General features: G+C 45.4%; 1 protein-coding gene across 1 annotated transcript; it reads right to left on the bottom strand.

Annotated features, from left to right (window-relative positions):
- Window positions 1–2,325: 2,325 nt before the first annotated feature.
- On the bottom strand, window positions 2,326–24,858 carry FBXO16 (F-box protein 16). Its single transcript, XM_066611981.1, has 10 exons — window positions 24,836–24,858; window positions 20,290–20,392; window positions 14,957–14,992; window positions 13,472–13,678; window positions 10,821–10,985; window positions 10,065–10,297; window positions 8,965–9,070; window positions 6,526–6,558; window positions 4,111–4,333; window positions 2,326–2,540 (listed from the first exon to the last, which is right to left on the bottom strand). Exons 2-10 carry the CDS (start codon window positions 20,383–20,385, stop codon window positions 2,428–2,430), a joined length of 1,212 nt encoding a protein of 403 aa, XP_066468078.1. The 5' UTR covers window positions 20,386–20,392; window positions 24,836–24,858; the 3' UTR covers window positions 2,326–2,427.
- Between the last annotated feature and the right edge of the window lie 1,287 nt (window positions 24,859–26,145).

The raw sequence follows: 26,145 nt of genomic DNA, 5'->3' as shown, positions 1-26,145 counted from the left end.
TTAAGCTTGCAAACTTGAATTGATCCTTTGGTTAATCAATCAAGTAACATATTTAATCGATGATAAAAGGAATCAGGCAGCTCATTAAAAAATCATATTTGAAACTGAGTCCTTCTCAAAGCTGCAGATGCCAAGCACCCCACCTAAACTCTCACAGAGGAATGCATCTTTGAAGGTGGCACCTGTTGTGGCATGTGCCCAAATGCACAATCTGAAGCACAAGTTTTTCTTCAAAACTATTTAGTCCTATGTATGCAGACTTAATTGATATATCTATTAAAGCCGATGTGATTAAATCAACTAAGATTCATTTAAGTGAGTGGCAGTCCTGCTTTTCACTAAAAGGGATGGCAATTAAATCCCCCTGAATGAACTGAAGCTGGCCTGTGCTGTGAGACAGCTGCAGCAAAGCATTTGGCCACAGGAGGGTGTCTCCAACATCAAGTTCAGCAGCTGTGGCTCTACCTCCTCCTTCCGAAGTCTGCAGATAGGCACATAACTGAGGGCCAAAGTACCTGTTACAGGGTCCTCTGGTTGGGGTTAGTATGGCCCCAAATGGGGCTAGTAGCAACTTAGAGAAGTGGGGGGGGGATTTAAATCAGGGCCCTCCGTGCTACTGCCTCAATCTTATATCCCCACCTCTTTGCTTTTAAAGTTGGAAGAAAAAAATCCATTGGGATATTTGATAATGAATTCCTGTGTGCCATGTTGTGTCATTTGGCCCTAAAAGCCTAGCCCAAGGTACCTGCAGCAAGCCTAGTAGCCAAATTCCTCCCAAACAGGACTGAAGAGTGAATTTGGGGGCTCCACTGTGGCAGAACCAGGCCCAACAGTCCAAAGGCCCCAGACCTGTGGCACATCACAAGGGACATGAGTTGCCTACTCCTAACTGGAGCAGTGAGGTCTCTGATTCTGCACTGTGAAAAACCACTGTGTTAGGAAAGGTCATTTCAAGGACTGCAGAAGATCAGGAGTGGGAGATAAACTGGGAGTGACCCCTGCTGCTTGGGGGGGGGAGGTTGGTCAGGGCTTGGACTAAGCCAACTCCCCACCCTTACCAAATGCCTTTGGAAGGGATTACTAAAAGCAGCTCTTCATAATATTGGGCTCCAACTCCATCCTGAAGGCACCGGCTGCAGTGCTGGTGACTTCCCACAGATCTGGGCTCAGTACCAGTTCTGGTCCAGTCAGTCTCTTCAAATTTAAGTCAACCAAGAGATGCTAGGCTTCAGGTCCAGTTCAGTGTTTAAAAAAAATCTTTGAGCTGATATTTGGATAGGGGTCAGTTGGACTACCTTGCCAATATGACTTTTTTCAACATTTTTAAAGTTTTTGTTTTACTTATTACTAATTACAATTGTTCAGTGAGTGAAAAAGTATAATAAATGACTGATAGGGAGAAAAACCTGGTCTGAAAGAAAGAAAGAAAAAGCCCTATGCAGCCAGGCCAGTTTTATTTTGAATTTAAACACCGCAAGACAGAAACCAGTCAGTAAAAGCACAGCAGATAAGAGAGAGAGAGGAGAGAGAGCCATTTAAAAGGCCTGGAGAAGGGGGATACCAGGTGAGCCTCCCTGGGGAGAGAGTTCCATAGAAGTCTCCATATCTAGAAAAGCCTTTCCCTCAGTTGCCAACTTACAAAGCCCTGGGAGTGTTTGAGCAGATGATGGGAGTGTTTGAGCAGGCCACAGTGAAGAAATATCCTCCATCAGGTCCCTGGGACCTAAGCTCTATATTAAACTTCACAAAACAGCACAATAATATTTTTAACTGTTTATTTTTAAATGACAAGACCTTGCCCCAAGGAGCTTACAGTCTAAATGTCGAGAATGCAGACAAGGAAAAGGTGGGGAGCAAAAGGGGGAACTGTAGTAGTAGTAGTAAAGGTAGTAAGCATGATGCTTCTGCATGTTGTTAGCTATTTTTATTTTTTATGTCCAGCATTATGAGGGAACTAAAGTGCATAATTTGCCCTTTTTTGTTGCCTTCTGACTATGTAATTCTGCACTCAAAATTAGTTCACAAATAATTACCAAAAAAGCCCAAAGTGCTTTATGGTGCAATCCTAGGTGAGTCTACTCAGAAGTAAGCCCCAATGAGTTCAATGGAAACTTCTCGCAGGGAAGTGTGCATAGGATTGCCACCTTAGAACGAGCACCCTCACAACAGCAGTGCAAAGCAGGCCATTCTCAATTCCCATTCCACAGCTTAGCAACTAAGGCGGAGAGACAGTGTTTTGTCCAAGGCTGTGTGCAAATCGCTGGCTGAGCAAATGCTGCAGGTCAACTGTCCAAGGAAAACATAACCAGTATCAATCTGTGGATTATCCCCTTGATTCTTAATCCTCAAGGCAGCCTGGCTTGTGGCCAGCAGGTGGTGGGGAGGACATGACTGCAAGACGTGTTGAGCAACAACCACCTTTTCCTTCTAATCTAACTGTGGTGGTGTGAAGAGCCTCTTTTCTTCATCTTCCTGCTTTGCATCTGACCCTGGACTGGAGAGCAGAACTTGCCAGGGCTGACTTTCAAAAAGTGGTGAGGCTGGAATGAGGAGAAAAGCTAAATAGTTAATTGTGTGGAACTATGACAAAGCAGCCACTTAACAAGATTAAAACAGGCAATGGAATCCTTCCCACATTCATTCCTATATTATCTATCTAATGAGGACTTCTCCAGAGGAGGCTTATCTTGAGCCTGGGGGCACTCTGGCCAGAGTGCTACTGTCCCTTTCCTCTCCCAGATGCTCTCAGACCACACACTTCTTTTGTCTGTATTCCTGCCTCTCCCTGCTGCATAGCACCCTTCTGGCCATTTTTCAGAGCCAGGAGAGGAGAAAGTAAAATGCATTCCCTCATCTCCACACTGTGGTTAATTTGACATCCAATGAAATTTTAAATATTTAGGCCTGGTGAGATAGAGAGAGAGAGATACTTTATTTATGGTCATCCGACCAGCTCGTCACAAACAACAAAACAAAATACACAGAATTAAAACCAACACCCCGTTACACATATGAAAAATCATAAAAACAGAGATTTACACTCTCAATTCTCTTCCTTACCAACTGTGCAGCATAACAGAAGCGGGCAACCCTGAGTGATATATCCGAGTAAACATCAGAAAGCAGAAAAGCAAGCTGCTCCTCCACCTGCATCCCCGTTTCAATACCAAAGATCGGGGAGATAAATTTAGATCTCAAATCATCATAGTATGGACATTGCAAAACAATGTGGGCAGTTGTCTCCACCACATTTTGAGGGCAGGGGCACAGTCTCTCTGAATAGGGACGCCTTGCATAATGCCCCAAAAGAACTGCTGATAAAAGTGCATTACACCTAGCTTTAGTAAAAGCAACCCTAAAGGCCTGGTGAGCAAAATCTGTGGAAGCAACAAACTGAAACAAAATGAGGAATGATGCTTTGAGCCATGCAAAAAGTTGTGTACAGCCTTGCCTGCCTGGCTATGATGACTAGACATGTGTTAAACAAAAGGGAAAAAAAGAAACAGAGAAAGTCATACCACATTCTGGGTTTGTACAGTGATCCTGCAAATGTTCTGAATATGCAGAGCACTTGCGATCCTGGCCCCTGTGCCACCCAGGGCTGAGATGGCAGAATGCCGCTGCCGCCACCACCCTGTCGTGTCTTGGGGGCATGAGGGCTGGAGGAGACCACATGTGACCTCCCTAGCCTTCCAAAGGCCTTCTAAGATCTCTGGTGGGTCTTTAAACACCTCTTCTGGTCAGAAACACCTCTTTTGGTGAGGTTTAAGTCCCTTAGAAGGCCTTTGGAGAACCAGAGAGGCCTCCTCAGTCCTCCAAAGGCCTCTATATAGGGCCAAGGCACAAAACAGGAGTATGGGGGAGTGGATGGCAGTGTGGTGGAACCCCCTTCAGTGTGCCACCTAGGGCATTTACAACCCTGACAAGACCTACTACCTGTAATCAGTCCTCCCCAGTACTAATGAATGCAACAAGTGCATGCATCTTATGAGCATGCTTATCAGGAAGCCTTAAATGGCTGCAGTAACTTGTTGAGTGAGCAATCAGTGGGAAGCCCAAGTTGTGTGAAACAGATGACAGGTTCAAACCAGTAACAAGCAGCTTACTGACTTGGTGAGCTTCTGCTTGTCCTCACAAAGGCCTTCCTCCCCTTCTCACTCAGCTTTGGGACGCCTCGGACAGGTGCTGGTCGTATCCCAGCATTCCACTGGGTGCTCTGGGCAAGGATCTTAGCCGTTGCTTTGGTCACAGTGTAGCCATTTGTCTGATGAGCTGCCCAGCTTGGACGAGTGGGAACTTTTGGCTGTGAGTCAAAGTCATCAGAGAGCACCATCTAAGAACCAAGGTAGATAAAATGTGGATTTGTAGTAAAGCATACTGTATTCCTTAGGAAGTAACATGCAACTGTAGTTTTGTTATATTCAGGGATGTAGGGTACTACAGTATTTTGATTCCATGGTTCTGAATCAGTAGGCAGAAATAAAAGCCAGTCCAGCTGCAACCAGACCCAAGAGCAACTGGCTGTACCAGTTGTTTTCTGTTTGGGAGTGCAAGTGCCTGGGGGGGCTGGTAGAAACCCTGCTGCATGCTGGGAAACTCCATGCCCTAAGGAGGGAGCAGTGGGACAGGGAGTTTGGCAAGAGAAACAGAGGGTCATGACTGCACAGAGTTCATGACTGAACCCAAAGTGGAGGGGAAGGGTGTCTAGCTCACAGCCCTGGCTATCTTGGCTTTTAGGGTTTTAGTCCTTAGAGTTGCTGGGAAAAACAAGAGCAAGTTGTTTCCGCCAAGATTTAGTACCCAAAGGGCACCTGAGGTCTTCCGAAAGTTCTAGGTGCTTTAAATGTCTTCCAATTTCCATCACCAAAGCCTGAGCCCAGGGCAACAGGTGTGTACCTGGCTACCAAGTACACTCAGGTAAGATTTTAGCGAGCTGGAGGATCAAATTTTTTTGGGCAAACGTCTTAGCAATCAATCCTAAATACCTGAAGAAGTGCGCGAGAGATTATTTTCACTTGAGAAAAATTCTATACCAAAATATATGATGTGGGTGAAGAATAATCCATGGAATTGTCGTTAGGAACACAGGAAGTGGCCTCCTGCTGAGACAGGTCAAGGGACTTGCTCAGGACTGCCTGCACTGACTGGCACTAGTGGCTCTCCAGGGTTTCTGGCAGAGAAGGGTCTTTCCCAGCTTAGGGACTGAACCTGGGACCTCCTAAATGCAAAGCAAAAGCTCCACCATTATTTGTGTGTCAAGAACTTGGGCAAGCTTGCCTCCCAGTTGGGCAGACAGTGATGCAGAGAGAAAAATCTGACAGACCTGCACATTTTCTCCACTGCAGCCAATAACTTTAGAGGAGTGTTAATCTGAGGAAATTAACCCCTTTTCATCCGTGTCACAGCTCATCCAAATCAGACACCTATGCTGCCAGCAGAGGTGGTGCAGATGTTTTTGTGCATTCACTGGAAAAGGGAGCCTACTTTCGAGTTCCAACAGGAAAAAAGCAAGGCAGAGTTCCCCCACAGTGACCATTTGATCTTAAACAAAAATGTTTTAAATGAATAAAATTATTTTCCATCTTTGCACTACCAAGTGTTCAAGCAGCTTGGAAGCAACACAATAATTAAAAAGAGTTCAAGAATATTCACTGCAAAATTCAGTTTAAGAAATAATCACAAAACAATTATCTATCAAATGCTCTCAATTTTAACTTGACTTTGGAAAGAAATACAGCTTGGTGTCCAATGAATATTCCTAGGGAAAAAATTCCAAATGTGAGCCACCACAACAGAGAAGGTCTTCTCCCCTAGTGGCCTCCTGATGGCAGGGGCACCCAGAGGGGGCCAATAATGATCCACGTGTCCTGGTATGCCTGTGTTGGAGTAGGAGATCCTGCAGTTTTTATCACTTGAGTGAGAACACAGCCTTAGGGCCCAATCCTATGCCAAGAGGGCTTGCACTGTGTCCCGTAGTGGTAATGGGGCAGTCATAGAGGCCTCCTCAAAGTAAGAGAACATTTGCTCCCTTATCTTGGGGTTGCACTGTAGCTGCATTGGCTCTGGAAAGTTGGATAGGATTCAGTCTTTTAAATCAGTTTGCTTAATTTCTCATTTACAACACTAAGAAAATCTAGGTACAACAAAACACTTGCTTAGGAACCTATTATGAAGCAATACATGCAGATAACAGCACAACTGTCAAATGTCAGTTTGAAAAGGCAAGAGGCATTTTCCCAGAAGTCAGTTGAATGACTGGAAGGCACAGACAGTGTATGAAATGTAGAGTTTAATCCTTAAATGTAAAAGCAGCAACCTGTTGACAGTCAGGCAGCAACACAAAGAGAAGCAGGTGGGCATGCAAGAGCTGAACATGTCAGGGGCCCTGACACTGCAGGGCACGGAAAAAGGACGGTGGGAGCAGCAGGAATCAGCACCACACCTGCTCTCCGCCCTCCCCCTGGAATGACAGCAAGACAAAAAGCTCCAGAGGAAGCAAATGCTCCAACAACAGGCTTCATCTACCTGATCTCTTCTTGGCAACTCAGCACTAGGCTGCTGGAGGACAAGGAAGAAAGACGCATTAAATGGCAAAGCCCTGGCAGAGTTCTTCTCAAACAGACAGAAAATACACAGATGCAAGTGAACTGTCACCCTGCAGATGCCCAATCTCGTCTGATCTCGGAAGCTAAGTAGGGTCAGGCCTGGTTAGTACTTGGATGGGAGACCGCCTGGGAATACCGGGTGCTGTAGGCTTATACCATAGTCTTTCGAGACTGAAGGTTGCCAACCAAGTGCTGATTTGCAGTCAGACAGCCCCATGGAGTTTAAACACAACCAGCCATGTAAATAATGTCTACCTTGGCCCTTGGCTGCAGAGTGGAGGGAGAGTAGAGGCCTCTGACACAATTAGTAGGCACTTGATTTGGGTGGGCTTATTTCTACTGAAAAAACATTCAGACGCTGAGCTTCAATTTAAGACTTCCAGGATAATGTATAGTGATCTTAAACATAATCTTAAATCTTTTCAATCTTAAATAAAAAAAAAAACAAAAGGTACAAAAAGGCAACAGATCAATATATGTTAAAACACCAAATGCAGAAAAACAAGAAAGCCAGTAGAGTCTGCAAAATCTTGTAAACAGCATCAGACCCAGTTCCAATAACATCCTGGAACATCCTGGGCAAAAACAAAAATCTTCACATAGTTCCAGAAAGACACAAGATCCAGAACTCACTCTGGGAAGAAAATTCCACAGACAGAGCACCACCACCAAGACAGACCTTTCTGTGGTCATCACTTGCCTCACTTCTGAAAACAAGAGTGCCCAGAGAGGGGCCGTCCAATGATGATAAGCATCTTGGTATGTTCTGGTTCATGTGGGCCAGATATCCATGCCTTTTGGCTGATCTTGATAGCAAAGCCAACACTGTGGTAACTAGAAGCTTCCTCTGTCCCACATAATCTGCAATTACTCAGAAGTAAATCCCACTGTATTCAGTGGAGCTTACTCTTAGGTATATGTGCATGGGATTGCAATATACATTATAGGTGGGACCTCGGTATCCACTGATTTGGTATTTATGGATTTGACTCACCCCTGACACCTAGGTCCACCTTTAAATGTAACAAGGAAAAAAGCACCAAAATCCAATCTCCCACCTTCATAGTGTTAAATAATTATAATTCCATTGGATTCCATTATTCACCCCATATAGCGGCTGAATGCGGTATAGCATCTATACCAATGCATTCTGGGGTGACAATGGAAGAACACAAAACCTGGGTCTATTTTTCCACTGATTTGGTTTTCACTGTTTTTTTTAATCCACTGAAGGTTCCACAAAGGAACCCCAATGGATAATGAGGCAAGACCTGTATGCAGGAGTAGGTCCAATTAAACTCAATGGGTCTGACTTCTCAGCAGCCACACAGGATTGCATTCTTTGTTTCTGTCCTTGATTGTGTCTCCATGTGAAGTCATGGATAATCCACTGCTCCAGACTATTCATCCAGCAGTCTCTGGTTTCCCAGCCCAGCCCAAATTCCTATTTTTTTTTTTTCAATCTGTCCAGTAAACATCACAAGTCTTCTGGGTGGGGACTGCATTATTCTGGGAGCTGTAGAGCACCTAGCACAAGAGGAGACCAAATGTCTATAAGAGTTGACTGAAATCTAAGAAATCTAACCTTCAGTGGTAGCAAACTAAGGGCCCAATCCTATCCAACTTTCCAGTGCCAGTGCAGCTGCAATGCAGCCCTGAGGAAAGGGAACAAACATTCCCTTAACTGGAGGAGGCCGCCGTGACTGCTTCCCTACCACAGAATGCAGCACATGCCTCATTGGCACAGCTGCACCAGTGCTGGAAAATTGGATAGGATTTGGCCCCAAGTGCCCTGAGGATGCTCCTGTCTCTGGGAGAAGTCAAAATACACATTATGTTGGCTGGGCTCTCCCAACACTTTTTCAGTGAAATGCAACCATATATGGCTGGTTCAAATTGATTAAGAAAGGATTAAACACCTCCACCCCTCCCAGTGTCACTACTCCCACTAGATGGCTACATTTCATCACTAAGTAAAACATCAGGCAGCCAACTATCACCCAGTTTTGCAGAAATCCCAGCATGTTTGTAGATGCATCTCTCCTCCTGTCCATGCCTGTAACAGATGATCCCCAGGATACCTCCCTGAACCTCGCTTCCTGAAAACCTGTCATCCGAGAAGAACCTTCTTTGCCCAAAGCCAAAATTAATGCTTCAAGATTAAGCATCAGCTTTGTTAAAAAAAAATTTCACCTTAAAGTGACAGCCCGCATTTCAGACTCCTGCAATCAAATAGGCAGAGGGGCAGGAATAAAAGGACTTTCTGGCGGGCTGCTGCCACCATCAGCAATGGTCAAAGACTGTTTGGCTCCCTGAGCATGTTACTTAGCTGAGAAGGGTATCTGATCACAATACTTGCCAAGGACTTTGCTTTCCTGAGTTTGTACATTCCACTGCCTGCTTTCCGCTTTTTCTGAAAGGCTGATTGGCTGAGGTCTGGGGTGAGCCCTCCGCCTTTCTTTCTGCTGCAAGAGTGGGGACAGTAGATTATTTTTATGGAAAGTTAAGAGGAAACAACAGAGAATCTTGTGGCACTTAAAAAGATTACACAGGCCTACAAAATTGAGGGTCAGAAAAGTTTTTCCCAAACTTTATGGTGGTTTGATATAAATTTGGGGTGCCGATTCAAAAAATGGCATCCGTTTTGCCCCAATGTCTAGTTTTGGAGATATAGTATAGCCTCATTAGTGAATGGTTCAAGCAGCTTCCTCATGAAGAAGCCACGGTGTAGGTAAAACAGATGCCATTTTTGGAATCAGCACCCCAAATATACCCAGGAATTGGGTATAATATAAAGATGAACAAAGGCACCAAAGGACCATATAAAAGTAAGAGGTACAGGCTGATCCCAATTATGCCTTGAAAGTTAAGTGGGTTTTCTAGGACAGAGGAGAACTTAGGAATCTTTTCACAACTCTGTTGACACCTAGGCCTTCAATTCATTCAGCGCTCATTTCAGAGATTGGGGTTGCAACCCTAAATACACATACCTGGGAGAAAACGCCAGTTAGGATTAGGAACTGCAGATAGGATTGCAGCCTTATGGTACAAGCCTATGCATGTTCACCCAGAAGTAAGTCTCACCGATTTCATGGGACTTAACTTTCAGGTAAATGCCTAGAGGATTGCAGCATTCTAGGCTATACTAAATCTTTCCAGAGTTGATCTTGGAGGTTGTGCTTATTCCTACCAACTTGGAAAGAAAATGCAATTTTAGATGCAATGTCAATCAGGAAGGCATGGACTAGGACAGGTTACTGCCTTGCAGTCTTGGCTACCATTCACCTAAAATGGGAACAACTGTGAACAACAACAGAATACAGCAGTGTTGCTTCTAAGGATGAAAGGGACAGTGTTGTCCACTGACCATGGGGCAAGGCAGGCCAAACATCTAACATAAGCATAAAAACATAAGCATGGCAAAAAAAGAAAGACGCAAGAAAAGATGGGGTGTCTTACGCCTGCCTGGCTTGCTCAATGGGATCAAAGTTGTCTAGGTAGTTGAATCTAATAATGTCTGTGGGATGCTTATCTGAAGAACGCCAGGGAGGAAGCAGGCTCTTTTCCTTGCTCATCTTCTTTCCTAATAGGGATTCTGATTGGAGAACTGATGACAGAGACTGTTTCAACTCTAGGACCTCTTTACCTATGGGCTGAACATCCACCACGACAAATTCATCTTTTGGAGGAGTCTAAATGGGAGGGAAAACAGCAAAGCAAACTGAACTTCAAGGTACTGTAATAATTCTCTTGTTACTGGCTATACTGGGTTTTTTCCACACTGGCCACCATGGTACTTTCACCTATGGCCAGAAAAGTGTGGGGAACTGGCTGCCTTCCACATACTGACAAACAGATGACTCTTTGCCAGGGATGTCGCTATCAGGTGCAATTCTGGTTGACCATTCCCAGCTTTGCGATATCCTTTTTGAAATGGGGAAATCAGACTAGAACTCCACAGAGAATTCCAAACACAGATCTACTGAAAAGGAGGCAGGCTTTCCTGTTCTCTGTTGCCCAACACTTTGAAGGGACCGATCAATGACCCAACAGCATGCAGTACAGTCTTCCTACTGCACTCTCATACTTAAGAATGCAAATGGGGGCTTGCAAGTCTGCCTGATCCCCACCTCAAAAGAACTTTACATTTAGACAGCTAATGCATCAGACATCAGCTAGGCAAGAAGCTTCTTCTCCCAGGGATTACAGAGGTACCTTGGGCCTGGTAACCTGGAGCTCTTTCACCATCTCAACATAGTGTTTCTTCCAGATTCCTTGCTCAAATGGAGTTGGAGAGAAGTTGATGTACCACCCATAACGGAGACACTTCACCATCCAAATCTGATCCAATTCTGTCAAAAATTTCCAATGCCAGCTCACCTGCAAACACCAAGAATGCCACCATTATTGTTATAAGGAACACTAACAGCAAAAGAGGAGAGCAGCTGGAGCATATAATCTAGATGAAAAATTTTTCTTAGTCTTCAGAAAACACAGCTGACAACAGCAACTTATTCCAAGGTAGCATTTCTTAATACATCTTCCTTCATCTACTCAAGATGCAAGATTGGGTCACACATGCAATGCTGAACCCAAACTTTTCATATATACTGGGGGTTGTGTTTGCTCACGTTCACATGGCTGCCTCATGTCAGTCCCTCGAGGACAGTGTTGGCCTCAGCTGGGAATGCTGGGTCACTTTGTTCTTGTGAGAGCTCTTGTGGGGCAGAGCGTCGAGCCCCTGACTTAGCCTGGCCTGCAGAGGCATGGCAGCTGGCCAACAAAGGGGAGCACAACTGGCCAGGTCCTGCCACACTGGGACTGGGGAACAGAGAGAGCTGTGCCTTTGTGTCTATCCAGAAATGTGAACTCACTAAAGCAGGAGAGGAGCCTTTTTACAACCTTAGGTGGGCAGAGCTGGGTTGGAGGAACACGGACAGGGACCCAGAGAAAGGGGAAGGAACTATATAAGGCAGGCATGGAGCATGTGAAAAGGGGTTGAAATGGGAGCTTCCTGAGGATCCATGAGTAGAGACTCTGCTAGATGAGCCTGCTACTCAAAGCCCAAGGAGGGAGCCTGCCAACCAGTGGAAGAGGCAATAGGGTGGTAGAACCGCCTTTTCACCTGGATACTCTGAGGCCAAGTTAAAGAACCTCCACTTAGCTGGAACCTGTGGGGGGGGGGCTGGCAACGCTATCAAGCAGCAGTCACGGCAAGGGGAGCATCCCGAACCCATTCCTACATCTGCCAAACTCCCGATAAGCTAGTGCAGGGGTGTCCAAAGTTTTTTGTTTTTGGCAGGAGGGCCACATCAGCTCTCTGACACTGTGTCGGGGGCCAGGGAAAAAAAGAATTAATTTACATTTAAAATTTGAATAAATTTGCATGAATGAATATATTAGAGATGGAACTTATATGAATGAATGAAGGTCTTGAAATAGCTCAAGGCCTATAAAAGGCCTTGCACAACACAAGGCTTGCCTTTCCTTTGCTGCCGCTGCTGCATCACAGATGTGAAACAGCAAGTAGTGGAGGGAGCCCTCATCCCACAGCTCACGTGAGAGGTCAAACAGTCGCCCTCACATTGAGAGCAGTTGCGACGGGCCAGTGCGGGCTCCAGCAAGTACACGAGGCCCAGAGGCTCATTGGAGACTTGGGGCTCCTTGAGGGCCGCATTGGGAGTCCTTGAGGGCCACAAGTGGCCCCAGGGCTGGGGTGCGGGCACCCTTGAGCTAGTGGGAAAGGGGGCATGTCCTACGTATGCAACTGCTAGGTTAATGGCAGCTCAGATCTCATTATTGAAACAATAAGGACAATTGCATATTGCTGGGTCCTTATGTACTTATGGTACACATGGGACTTGTCAGCCTGGGAAGGCAGCTCATCTGAGAGAAGGAAAACTCTGATCCCAAACCTCCACTGCCTTGTGGCTACATCCAGTTATGGAAAAGGCTTCAGGAGTCAACCTCGAGGCAAAATCCGGAGCCGGAGTCCCTGAGGCAGTTCATGGCTGAACACAGTCACGTTCTGGCAACTCCTGCGACGCCACTGGAACCAACCATATTGGCCTCTGCCTTTCCATTGGACCATTTCAGCGATGTGGAGAGGGGGGATTTGCTGCATGGGTAACAGCCTATCCTCCATACCTACTTTACCCAGGCTTCGTGCACTGGAGAGGACACTCTGTTCCAGAACCACCATTCAGAGCGTGACACCATAGTCTTCCGAGACTGAAGGATGCCAACACTACTTGTGAACATATGCTGCCTATGACCATTGGTCCATCTAACACAGTACTGTCCACCATGGCTAGCAGTGGTTCTCCAGGGTTTCTAGCAGAGATCCTAACCCCAACCCTGCTTCCCCGAGATCCTTTTCACTGAAAATAGCAGAGACCCAAGCTAGGATCTTCAGTGTGCAAAGCACATATTCTAACACTGAGAACTAGAATCAGACCCTGTACACAGGAAATTCAGCAATGCCACAACATATGTAAACTGATCCTCAGAATAGATTTTGACCTTTGTGGAATCCTATGATTGGAAATACCCAAAGAATTACTTGGACAGACCCAGGTCCCAAAGCAGCACACTCTGTAACTGAATTCTCCCCGATAGGAACTTACCTAACCTTGGCTTTAAAACCCACAAGAAGACCATCCCTAAAAAGATAATTCCCTGTGTTTCTTCGTAAGGTTTCCTCTAAATCTATCAATGAAATCCTCATCCTCAAAGTTACAGGGGGTTAACTATTATCCTGTCTGAGCTGCTTTTAAGCATCTGAAGTGAATCAGCAGAACTTAGACATATTCAGTTCTTTAGTCTTTATCTCTCTACTGCATCCTTTTCAATGTGCTGAGTTTTACCTGGGCACATCGGCAGAGACTCCGAGGGTCCAGGAAAGAAAAGATGTACAGTGATAACACCCTGGGAAGTCTTCTGGTGAAATCCAGTGCTTCAGCAGGTACACGATCTTGCAGTTGCCTGACACAGAATTTCAGCTGAGAGAGGGAACAGTGTGCTAAGAGGTCCAACAGAATTCTTCGCCTCTGATTGTCCGACCATTTGTCAAACTGGGGGAGGGGGGAAATAAAATGTGGATTTGGTGGATACTTGGGGACAACCTTACACAAATGACTTTTCCACAGGATGTAAATTTTACTACAGGATCCATGATGTATTTAATCTTTTGAAAGGGACCATTACACATTTGATTCCCTGGCTCTGCTAAATACATAGGAATTGATGGATCACACTAAGGGTCAAACTCATCTCGCACAGTTTCCAGCAGGGGTCAGCAAGGCCTCTGGAATGCTTACAAGCAAGGCATGAAAGTGAAGGCCTTCCTATTGCCCCCGCTCATGAAGGCTTCATTCGTTATCATAGCTGATGCCTACATAAGAACAACCTTGCCTGATCAAAGCTCAATTTAGTGAAGGTTCTGTTTTCAGCAGCAGCCAGCATGTTTCCTTGAAATCTCACAGGCAAGGAATGACATAACAGCTCTTACACATTGTGTACATTGGGCAAACCATGCTTTTGAGCATTATGCCCCATTACCATCCCTGACAGAACCAGCCCAGGACTAGATGAGTCCTCCTCAGAGGACCCCACTGCCGGACCTGGCACCTACAGACATCAAGGGGACACAGCAGACACTGACAAATGCTCCACCACCTCAAGATGCCCCATTCAAGGAGGCTGCAGTTTCATGGACCCTGACCACCCCACCCCCACCCCGGTTATCAAAAATTACCTTCAACATCCCAGAAGCAGAGACAAGACCAAGCTCAGTCTTTAAATGTATAGTACAACACAAATCATGCAGAGGTGCACCAGCAGATCCTGATCCTCCTTCTGCCCAACTCAGAAAGCATTATGGGTCTGGTCAAAAGAACAGCTCCACTGGATCCAGCCCCACTGGATCAGGCCTAGGCCCATCTAATCCAGCTTCCTATATCTTACAGTGGCCTACCAAATGCCTCAGAGAGCACACAAGACAAGAGACCTGCATCCTGGTGCCCTCCCTTGCATCTGGCATTCTGAGGTAGCCAGCGTCTAAAATCAGGAGGCTGCACATACCCATTGTGGCTTGTAGCCCATGATTGACTTTTTCTCCAGAAATTTGTCCAATCCCCTTTTAAAGGCATCTAGGCCAGATGCTATCACCACATCCTATGGCAAGCAGTTCCACAGACCGACCACATGCTGAGTAAAGAAATATTTTCTTTTGTCTGTTCTAACTCTCCCAACACTCAATTTTAGTGGATGTCCCTGGTCTAGATGTAATTAAGGCATGAGTCATCATGACTAAGACAAATTGATTCATGGATTGAAAGACAAAACATTACCCATTTCCCCAGCAAGTTTCTTCTTTCTTCAAATACCTTTAAAGAAAACAATAAATAATAAAAAATTGGACATACTGTACTGTATAATAAACAGCTAAAAGGACAAATGTGACCAAAGTAGAAATTCCAGTTTTGAAAATGATCTGAATTCTGGGCAGTCTCAGGACCAAATCAAGTAATCAAAACTGGGCAGTCTCAGGACCAAATCAAGTAATCATTGTGATATGTGGAGAGACATCACAACAAGGTGAATTCTTTTTTCTTAACATTTATGACAACTGTCTCTCAGAAGGACCTTCATATAATAAAAATATAAGAACAGCCCTTTTGAAATAGACCAATATCAGTCTAGTCCAGCTTCCTTAGTAGCCAAGCAGATGTTCCCAGGGAACCACAAGTGGGACAGAAGTGGTGTAACTAAGGCATCCCCCGCATGGCAGAGTGGCAGTTTTCCACTGTCTCCACTGGGGCGGGGTGTGTGTGTGTGTGTGTGTGTGTGTGTGTGTGACTGCACTTACCTTGCTTGTGCAGCAAAATCAGCCCTCCCACCTGTCCTTTTCTTTGTACAGCTCCAAATGGAGCTGTATTCAGAAGAAAAGGCTGTAACTGTGCTGGAGAGGGGGATGACAGCACGTTGGGGTGCTCCTTGACAACACCTGGTCCCAGGAGCCACCAGGAGCAGGCTTCAAACTGGGAGGGAAGAGTAAGTACAGGCAGCACATTGCTTTCCTCTGCTTGGGAAGGAGGGAGCCCAGCCTCCTCTTAGTGGTGGGGATGTCCAAATGCCCCAGGCTGCATTCCTCCATCTTGCCTGGGGGGAATAGGGGTGGCATCTGCATCTGCTGGGGTGTATGTGTGCGAACATGCCCCCATCGACTTTGGGGTGAGTTGTAATCTTGTTCTGTGTGGCTGCAATCCTTTCCACACTTTCCTGGGAGTAAGCCCCATTGACTCAAATGGGACTTACTGCTGAGTAGATCTACATAGCTTAGGGTCTGTGTCAGCTTAACCAAGGATCCTCACCTTTCTCTCTTTCCTCCCCCTTCAAAAAAGAAAAAAAGCCACTCTTGATGGCTTTGTCTCCAAAAATTGATTAAAAATAAAAATACCCATTCCTTTTCAGCTATCCCCCTTTTTCCTCCTGCCTCCTTTTGGGGGGGGGGGTACTTCCCATGTTGGCTGCTATTGTAAGCCAAAGGCACAATCCTAGTTAGGTCTACTCAGAAGTAAGTCCTATTGTGTTCAATGGGACTTACTCCCAGGAAAGTGAGGTTAGGATTGCAGCCAGTCTCTGGGTCTCAGTTTGCAATTAGCAGATACACACAAAACAAAGACTTCCCCTCCCCCAGAAAATTCATCATTTTCTCCTCCCTTTCCAAAACCCTCCAGGTGTGCTGCTAACAAACTCAGGGCACAATCCTAACCAGGTCTACTCAGAAGTAAGTCCTATTTTGTTCAATGGGGCTTACTCTCAGGTAAGTGTGGTTAGGATTGCAGCCTCAGAGTGCTGGCAGCAGTTTTTTTTTTGTTTCTAGTGTATAATTATAACACTTTCACCCCCATTTCTGGGGTAACTGAGGTGAGGTGTTGTAATGGGGAGCCTTGGCCAGAAAAGTTCAAGAACCACTGACACAGAGGATTGCAGCCTGAAAGTCAGCTCCTTCCATTAAGAACTTTTTCTTCCCACTAGAAGTGTGCATCCTCTGGAAGGAGGGGCTTGGGGGTCTTAGCTGTCTGGAAAGGAGCCCACCCCAGGCAAAGGTAACTTTTTGAGAAGTGTCTGATTTAAATATCATATGAGGGCACGGTCATTTTCTGGGCATATTTGCTTAGGAGAGTTTATGTGTTTATGTCAAATGCAAAACTAGAAACTTAGGGAACTATGCCCCAGAAAAGAAGGTTGTGTTTTATGACAAGCTTGCAGGATTAGATGCACTGATTTTAGTCCCTGAAAAATATCCTGTGTAAATGCACCATTCTGGTGCAACTCTATGGACCCAAACACCTTTACCTTGTGAGTAAATTTAATTTATTTCAGTGTTTCCAAATAAATGTGTTCAGGATTATGATTTATGGACAACTTCTTACATTGCATTTTAAAGAGACAGAACACTTTAGGATGCAGTTGTCTCTGAGAAAATTCTTTTGATCAGATATTTTCAGAGTTCATAATCTACTCAAGACAGAACTATATGTGTGGGAGATGTGCCAAGATTGTAAAATATTCACGACCCTGTGACAATTTAGGGCCCAATCCTATCCAATTTTCCAGTGTCAGTGCAGCTATGCCAGTGAGGCATGCACTTCATCCTGTGGTGGGGAGGCAGACACAGAGGCCTCCTCAAGGTATGGGAACGTTTGTTCCCTTACTTTGGGACTGCACTGCAGCTGCACCGGTGCTGGAAAGTTGGATAGGATTGGGCCCTAAGGCTGCAATCCAAACCTCACTTTCCTGGGAGTAGGACCAATTGAACACAATAGGACTTTACTTCTGAGTAGACTTGCTTAGGATTGACCCCTAACAAAGTAATGTGGCACAAGTTTTTGTAAGCTAAAGTGATTTCATCTACCATTTTTACATCGCAATCTTCTATAATACAGTAATAATAATTTAATTAATTAATTAATTAATTAAATCGGGGGGGGGGCACCAAAATGTTAGTTTGCCCCAGGTGACAAATGGGTTAGGTACACCACTGTCCACTCAGCATGGACTACAGTTATACCTCTGTGTGTGTGTTTGTGTGTGTGTGAGAGAGAGAGAGACACTTGACTGAAGGAACCCTCCCAGACCAACCCACTGCCTCTAACAGGGATTTTTTTTTTTTTCCAAAGGCTGGTTCTTACAGGGAAATGATAAATAGTCCAATAATCAAATTCAGGATCAGGTACCTTAAGGGGGAAAGCGGAAGAGTGATTTGTGTGCTCAAAGACAGGTTCATAGACTTTGATCACAGAAACAGAGAATGTTTGCTTTCCAAGCTCTTATGTGCCCACCTGGGCCAATTCTTGTTGTGACACACTCCATTAGGAAATAAAGCATGTGTTAGTTAATCCCTTTACAAAATCATCCGATGCCAAGAAACCCATCTCAAGGTTTCTTTTCACCACAAGTTCAAACATTCAAGTCTCCTCAGTTTAAAGCAGAGTCAGAATTTGCCAACTGAGAGCCTACTTACAAGTTATGGGGGAGGGGTACATTTCACTGATTCGCATCTTTCCACATATTTCTACAAAAAAAAAAAGGTGGTGTAATATCACTGAACTCATCATTTCATTGCCCCCCCAAAGAAGGGGGGTGCAGGGAAGTGCTGAATACAATGTCTTGTTACCCAACAGTACCAGTCTTTAAAGCAACACAACTCTCCTCCTGAAAAATAACATCAGCTCACCCAAAAGCAAATAGCATATCACCACCCCACAGCCAGTGGCATTTCTGTCTCCTTTACTGACTACAATTTAACTCCCAAACCATTTCTCTCCACCTCCAAGCCAAACCAGCAGAGTGCACTGCATCTCATGGTCATCCATGCTCATTAAAGAAGCATTGGTTCCAGGCATTGCTGCCCATTAAAGTAATGTCTTTATCTATTAGTGAAGCAAAAAAAAAACTAGAGAAAAGGTGATCTCATTTGACTGACATAACAGCATTTGTGTCATGATTAAGACAAGAAGCAGGGTGAAGAGGCCCCTCCCTTCACCTCCAACCACAATCCAAGCCTCATTGCACCAATGGTTGTGGACCATGCCATCAGTAAGACAGACAGCACTGCTAAGAAATGGAGCAATTCCCTGCTTTTCAGGTAGAATTTTTTTTCTGCTTCCCTGGCAGCCCTCCTCCAAAAACTTCCACACCACACAACTTACTCAAACGTTATCCCATAAGCTGACACTGGAAACCAAAAATAAGTTTTATTATTTATGGTGTAATATTCTAGAATATTCTCCAATATATTTTATGAAAGCTTTCTTTAGAGTTCTATTTTGGTACCTTCCTTGGGGTTGGGACATCACACACTATCACACTGAGTGCACAAGCCTAACCAGGTCTACTCAGATGTAAATTCTATTTTGTTCAATGGGGCTTACTCTCAGGAAAGAATGCTTAGGATTGCAGCCTTAGGCTTGAACCCAAAATTAATCAGTTTTCCACAAACCTCACTGAAGTGCCAGAAAACCTCTCCATGCAATACTTCTTGCAAAAGTGCTCTGCTTATTCATGTACATTTTCTGCCACACTCCTTGTCCTCAGCAGATCTTAACATCATCATCCTCATAGATCTAAGACATTGGGCTTGGGTGACTAATCCAGGAAGAAGCAGAGGTCCAGAAATGGCGCTGCTGGAAACAGTCAGAGAAAACACAAGCACTGCACAGGAGGCTACAAGGGGACTATCTGAACTGTCCAATAGGTCTTTTATAGGAAGGGAGGAATTCCTACTTTACTGAAATTATAATTTCTACCTGAAAACTGACTTTAGGCTTTATCAGGTTCCAAAAACCATCTTTATTTCAAAACTAAAACATCCTAACGAGGTCTGATAGGTTTCCTTGGTCACATCATCTGTGGATATGTCACCCCTTCAAGGGGTAATTACCTTCCACGGTGCATTCTCGTATGCTTTACCAGGAAGCATCAGCTACAGCAAACTTACAGGAGCTATCCTAGATTCACTGGAGAATACAGTCCAGGGTGGAGGACTACGCAGGATGTGGGCAGAATACCTGGCAGGGAGAACTGGACAAGCAATTCAGGACTAGGGATACTGCCAAGTGCCATCCCAAGGAGCATTTATGCCAAGAATTTTGGTTCGAGCACAAATGTCCTCCTACGCAGAACTGGGGCTGTAGGGGCTTGAGCCGCTGCATGGGGCTGGAAGAGGATGTGACCGTCCTATGTCATCACTGAGTATCAGAATTCCTCAAGATGCTGGCTGCTTCACAGTTGATGGCACTCAGGGCAGGGCCATGGGTGGCAGGAGAGTTCAAAAAGAAAGAGGAAGGACAGCAGGAGTTTGAAGATGAAGTGGGCTGGAGAAAGCAAGCAGAGCACTTGGCAAAAGGAGGACCACAAAGGTGGCGAGAGAAGGATGCAAAGAGCATGGAAAAAGGAGGGGAAGCAAGACAAACACTGCAGGGGCAGAGACAGAAAAATGAAAAAGAAGGAAGAAGGTATGGGGAAAAGAACAGAACAAGGAAAGCAGCAAAGGAAGAGCTGATAAAGTCCTAAGGAGCTAAGGGGACAATTGATGCGTGGAGATCCACCTGCTTGCAAAATCAAGGTAGTGGAGTGAGGTTAGGAGACATCTTTTATACAAGTACATGATACTCACTTTATCATTCATGAGCTGATGGTTTAGGGGTGTCCATGTGCTCATCTTTGTTTGCATCTTGGAACCCTCTAAGTTTTTGGGAGGTGCAAATGCCATTACTTTTCTGCAGGAGATACAGCAGTTAAATAGACTGAAGGATCAATAATAGCCCAGAATATGTTCCATGCATCTCTGGTCACTAACATAAGAACCAAAAAAATTGCTTTATGTCTTCCTTATATTCCTGAATATAGCTAATGTTTATAAAACAAGAAGTACAATTCTTCTTGATAGCTTTTGTTGTGAAAATGAGCTATAGCCTTCACTCTCTCATGGAAATGACCAACTAAGGACACAATCCTAACCCCTTATGTCAGTGCTTTCCAGCACTGGCATAGCGGTACCAACAGGACATGTGCTACATCCTGCAGTTGGGTGTCACTCACAGAGGCCTTCTCAAAGAAAGGGAATGTTTGTTCCCTTTCCTCAGAGCTGCATTGCCTTTATGTCAGTGCTGGAAAGCACTGACATAAGGGGTTAGGATTGCGCCCTAAAAGATGACCAGCTAACAGCCCAAATACCACACCACGTTATACATTCCATGAAATGTCTAGTTTGACTCTTAATGGAGCTTCTGCTGCTGCAAAACAAACAGTGTTGCGTCAGGGCACTAAAAGCCCCTGGCAGAACACTGAATCTCTACCACGATATGAAGGTTATAGGCACAGAGGCTGTCCCAGGGACCAGCGCAGGCCCTGTCTGAGGGCCCTGGGCAGCCAATGCCAATACTGTAGTACTTCATCCTGCGCTGCTGCTTTTCCTCTATATGTGACGGAAAGGAAGCTTTCAAACATGTGGTATCCCAAAGACACCCTGGTAGGGCAATCCAAGGAGGAGAATAATACCATGTATTTTCCTGAACATAGGGAGGTTCCACTCTGGAATCCTGAGTCTCCAATGCAAGGGACAAGAAATGTTTCCCAGGTGAACTAATATTGTAAAGAAAAGAGATGCTCAATGCAGACAGCAATGACAGGGAGCCAGATTAAAGGTATTAAAGGAACACAGGAAGATGCCTTCTTCTGAGCCGGGTTATTGTCCCACCTAGCTCAGAATGACCTATTCTGACTAGTGGCACCTGTCCCGGTTTTCAGGTTTTCAGGCAGGAGACCTTCCCAGTCTTTTGGAGATACTTCGAGGGATTGTGTGACAGAAAAGGCTAAGTGGGTAAAAGCAAACTGTAGAACTCTGCCCGAGGCCATATTGGTTGTTTGCTGGGTGCAGCCTGGAGTATGAGAAGGTTCTTAATTATGGTATACCAAAGAGGACCTTGCTTCTGAAAGCTAGTGGGAGTGCCCAGCTGATCTCTGCAGATAGTTTCCCAGAGAGTGGTTAATTGGCCCAAGGACACCTTGAGTGCAAAGCTGTGTGTTTCAGGTTGGGAGGAGGTATTGTATTGGCAACCTTCAGTCTCGAAAGACTATGGTATCGCGCTCTGAAAGGTGGTTCTGGCACAGCGTCTAGTGTGACTGAAAAGGCCAATCCGGGAGTGACAATCCCTTCCACACCGGGAGCAAGTGCAGTCTGTCCCTGGTCTGTCTCTCTGGCTATGGGCCTTCCTTCTTTGCCTCTTTGCCTCAGACTGCTGGCAAAGTGTCTCTTCAAACTGGGAAAGGCCATGCTGCACAGCCTGCCTCCAAGCGGGCCGCTCAGAGGCCGGGGTTTCCCACTTGTTGAGGTCCATTCCTAAGGCCTTCAGATCCCTCTTGCAGATGTCCTTGTATCGCAGCTGTGGTCTACCTGTAGGGCGCTTTCCTTGCACGAGTTCTCCATAGAGGAGATCCTTTGGGATCCGGCCATCATCCATTCTCACAACATGACCAAGCCAACGCAAGCGTCTCTGTTTCAGCAGTGCATACATGCTAGGGATTCCAGCACATTCCAGGACTGTGTTGTTAGGAACTTTGTCCTGCCAGGTGATGCCGAGAATGCGCTAGAGGCAGCGCATGTGGAAAGCGTTCAGTTTCCTCTCCTGTTGTGAGCAGAGAGTCCATGACTCACTGTAGTACAGAAGTGTACTCAGGATGCAAGCTCTGTAGACCTGGATCTTGGTATGTTCTGTCAGCTTCTTGTTGGACCGGACTCTCTTTGTGAGTCTGGAAAACGTGGTAGCTGCTTTACCAATGCGTTTGTTTAGCTCAGTATCGAGAGAAAGAGTGTCGGAGATCGTTGAGCCAAGGTACACAAAGTCATGGACAACCTCCAGTTCATGCGCAGAGATTGTAATGCAGGGAGGTGAGTCCACATCCTGAACCATGACCTGTGTTTTCTTAAGGCTGATTGTCAGTCCAAAATCTTGGCAGGCCTTGCTAAAACGATCCATGAGCTGCTGGAGATCTTTGGCAGAGTGGGTAGTGACAGCTGCATCGTCGGCAAAGAGGAAGTCACGAAGACATTTCAGCTGGACTTTGGACTTTGCTCTCAGTCTGGAGAGGTTGAAGAGCTTTCTGTCTGATCTGGTCCGGAGATAGATGCCTTCTGTTGCAGTTCCAAAGGCCTGCTTCAGCAGAACAGTGAAGAAAATCCCAAGCAAGGTTGGTGCAAGAACACAGCCCTGCTTCACGCCGCTTCGGATGTCAAAGGGGTCTGATGTGGAGCCATCGAAGACAACAGTGCCCTTCATGTCCTTGTGGAAGGATCTGATGATGCTGAGGAGCCTGGGTGGACATCCGATCTTGGGGAGAATCTTGAAGAGGCCGTCCCTGCTGACCAGGTCAAAAGCCTTCGTGAGATCTATGAAGGCTATACAGAGTGGCTGTCGCTGTTCCCTGCATTTCTCCTGCAGTTGTCTAAGGGAGAATACCTATCAGTGGTGGACCAGTGGTGGGAGGAGGTATGCTATCATGAAGGAGAAGTTGGAGATCACATAGCCATATCTCTAAAGTTCGGGAGTTCCAACTTGATTGGCTGCTGGGTCTAAGTTTGAGGTATGAGCCACCTTTTGGAAAATTCCTTAGTCTTCTCTTAGTCTGTGGACCTGAGCTTTGACCATTCTGCTCCAGGATGAACCATGCTGTCCACAGTGGCATTGGTTGATGGACTGAGATTTATGGTTATGCTACTTTAGCGAGTGATAGTGTTTGTGCTAGGAGTTAGCTTCTATTATTTTAAATTGTTGTGTGCTGAATGCTCTTTAAAGCTTTAAATTTATTACCTTTGAAGTGCTTGTCCTTTTGCTGTCTAACTTACTTCAATCCTAAAATAAATTATATCTATTTACAGCTGTGTTCCCTTCAAGGGGAACCGGTTGTATCTGAATCCAGTAACAAGGTTTGATTTACCACGGGCACCCTGTTGAGACTGTGCCTTGCTCCCTGGGTGAAGCAGAGTGGGAAATCAGGCTGGGAAAGGTACTGTTCTGGGCATGCAGAATTGTATGGTTAGAGAGCTCCTGGTGTTAAGAGAGCAGTTGGGAAAGTAAATAGGAGCCAGTCTGGCTTAGTGAGGGTTGATGGTTTTATGGCCTTGCTAATTCCCTAACTGAGGTCTTCTTGTCACAGATTGAATCTGGCACTGTTAGCATGTAAACCAAGAACTTTGCCACTGAATTTTGATTATAAAGAACTGAGTGATGAGATCACAGTGATAGAAGAAAGTCCATTTCAGCAGAGGCTGGAAGGAAGACCAACAAGGATGAAATCACAAGATTCTAGGAGGTGGTGCGGAATGGCCTAGATAAGATGTAAACAATGATGCTAGAAAGAGGGTCAATTTGGAATAGGATAAGGCTGTACCTGGCAACAGTTAACACATGGATGTGGGCCACTAGTCACCTCACACATTTCATTGGATGCTTAGGATGAGGAAATCTACAGGCAGACATGCTGCAAGGTACAGTTTGCTTCCCTGTTGATTACATGCTTGACCTGTCTCTGCGTAGTGTGTGAAATGGCTCAGTGAGAGGAGAAGGAAAAGAAGGAGCCAGAGACCACACAGAGCTGCATTCTTGAAGAAAGAAAAGATGATAGTATCTTGATGAGAAAATTGGGAGCACTTTCTGGAAAAGGATAACAGTCTCCATCTCTGCATTCTGGATCCAATGCCTAGGCATGCAGATGACACAGCTGTAGGTTGCCACACAGTTTCACCAGATTAAGTGCCTGTCATTTCACTCATAACACAGTAACAAATCTAGGTCTGCCACACAAAGGACATGCAGCAGTGTGCTGTTGCCAATCCCAGGTTCTGGATGGACAGACCTTTATAAAACATATTTTTAAACATCTGTCTGGGAACCTGCAGTGCTACTTCACAATTTTAGGTGTATGCTTAAAAAATCTTGCCTGAACACATAAAAAACCAAAAATGGTAAAGAAGCCCTAGATTTAATCTGAAGTGTTTAAAATATGGCTATTGGGCAACTTCTCTACAAACACTTAAGATTGTCTGCCTTATAGCTGTCATGATACCAAAGAGACTGAGCAGAGCTTTCTAACAAAGAAAAAGCAACTCTGATATGGTTCAGCTGGCAATCCTTCCACACCTAAAAAAGAAACACCAAACACACCTTTTCTGTGACACTTTGCTGAAAATCACACAGTTCAAAGCTGGAGAACAGGAGACTCAGATCTTCAGTCCTGTTCCAGGCGTTATATGACATAGGATGGCATTTGCTTTGCTACTCTTTCTCTCCTCCTAGAAATGGAGATTAAAACAGGCTGAAGTAGTAGGTCCACACTTCTGTAGAACTTTGACTTGATTTTCAAATGTCCCCAGCTTAATTCAAGTATGTATCCAATTCAAATGAGTTTCAAATGGAGGAAGGGAACTCTGGTACTAGTACTTCCCTTCCTTGCCCAGATCTGCACCTATGTCAGGGCCAAACTTAGTAGGCCACAAGGACAAACTAACAGACAGGCAGGCAGCAAATATCCTCAAATGCCTCCCTCCCAGTTATGTGGTAACCTCTCCCCACCCCCAGAAATTATGAGCCTGTAGCATGTACCCCAGGGTCTAGGAGTACTCGTAAAACTCTCATTTGGTTTGAAGAATCATAGCAGGCAACAAGATAAAGCAGAAAAAAAGTTAATTAAAAATGAGGGCAGTAATTGGCTAGCACAAGAAGAAAGAATAAAACTAGCAAGCTAAAAATAAATGCTGACAGTGTCCAGAGGTGGACCTTAGCAAAGCAAAACCACAAGCAGATGAGTACAAACTAAAAGTAAAATAATTCCCTAGGGCAGTGATGGTCAAATTGGTAGGTTGTGACCCACCATCGAAACATGAAAGGAGCACTTTCCCTTGAAGGTGAGCGACTTGGAAATGGGTGCCTTGGTGGCGCCACAGCAATTGTGGCACTGCAGGCATCCAGAAGCATTTTAACATACCTGGGGGGATTGTGCAGCCTCCCAGAGGGTCCTGGAGGCTTGCAGTCCCATCAGTGAGCCTTCCCTCCGTAGCAGTGAGCTATGGAAGCTCGGAGCTTCTGAACTGGAAGTGGGCTCCGATAGCAGATCAGAGCTCACTGTTGCACAGGGGAGGCTTGCCGAGGGGGCTGCGAACCCCCAGAACCCTCCAGGTGGCTGCACAATCCCCTCAGGTATGCTAAAATGCACCTGGGTGCCCACAGCGCTACAACTGCTGCAGCACCATCGGGGCACACCCCTATTCCAGTCCCTGCCCCCATCAAAACTTACCAGAGGTTCTCAGACTCCTGGAGAGTTTGAAAACTGCTGCCCTAGGGCATCTAAACTTTACTATCCAATATTTACTCCCAACCAGAAGAGTCCATCACACTTCTCTGATTCCGAGAAGGCTTGACCACAAAGGCTTGACCAGCAAGGGATAGGTGGTTGCTTTAGCAAACAAAAGCCTGGT

The sequence above is a fragment of the Tiliqua scincoides genome, chromosome 1 (genome assembly GCF_035046505.1).
Source record: "Tiliqua scincoides isolate rTilSci1 chromosome 1, rTilSci1.hap2, whole genome shotgun sequence".
Lineage (NCBI taxonomy): Eukaryota > Metazoa > Chordata > Lepidosauria > Squamata > Scincidae > Tiliqua > Tiliqua scincoides.
This window is presented reverse-complemented; position numbering and strand designations above follow the sequence as displayed.

Coding starts and splice junctions, on each gene's coding strand:
- FBXO16 (XM_066611981.1), bottom strand. CDS start 20,385: ATGGCATTTGCACCTCCCAAAAACTTAGAGGGTTCCAAGATGCAAACA. Junction 10,986..13,471: donor GTCTCTGCCGATGTGCCCAG/GTAAAACTCAGC, acceptor TGGTGTTTGCAG/GTGAGCTGGCATTGGAAATT. Junction 9,071..10,064: donor ATTGAGCAAGCCAGGCAGGC/GTAAGACACCCC, acceptor CCACTCTTGCAG/CAGAAAGAAAGGCGGAGGGC.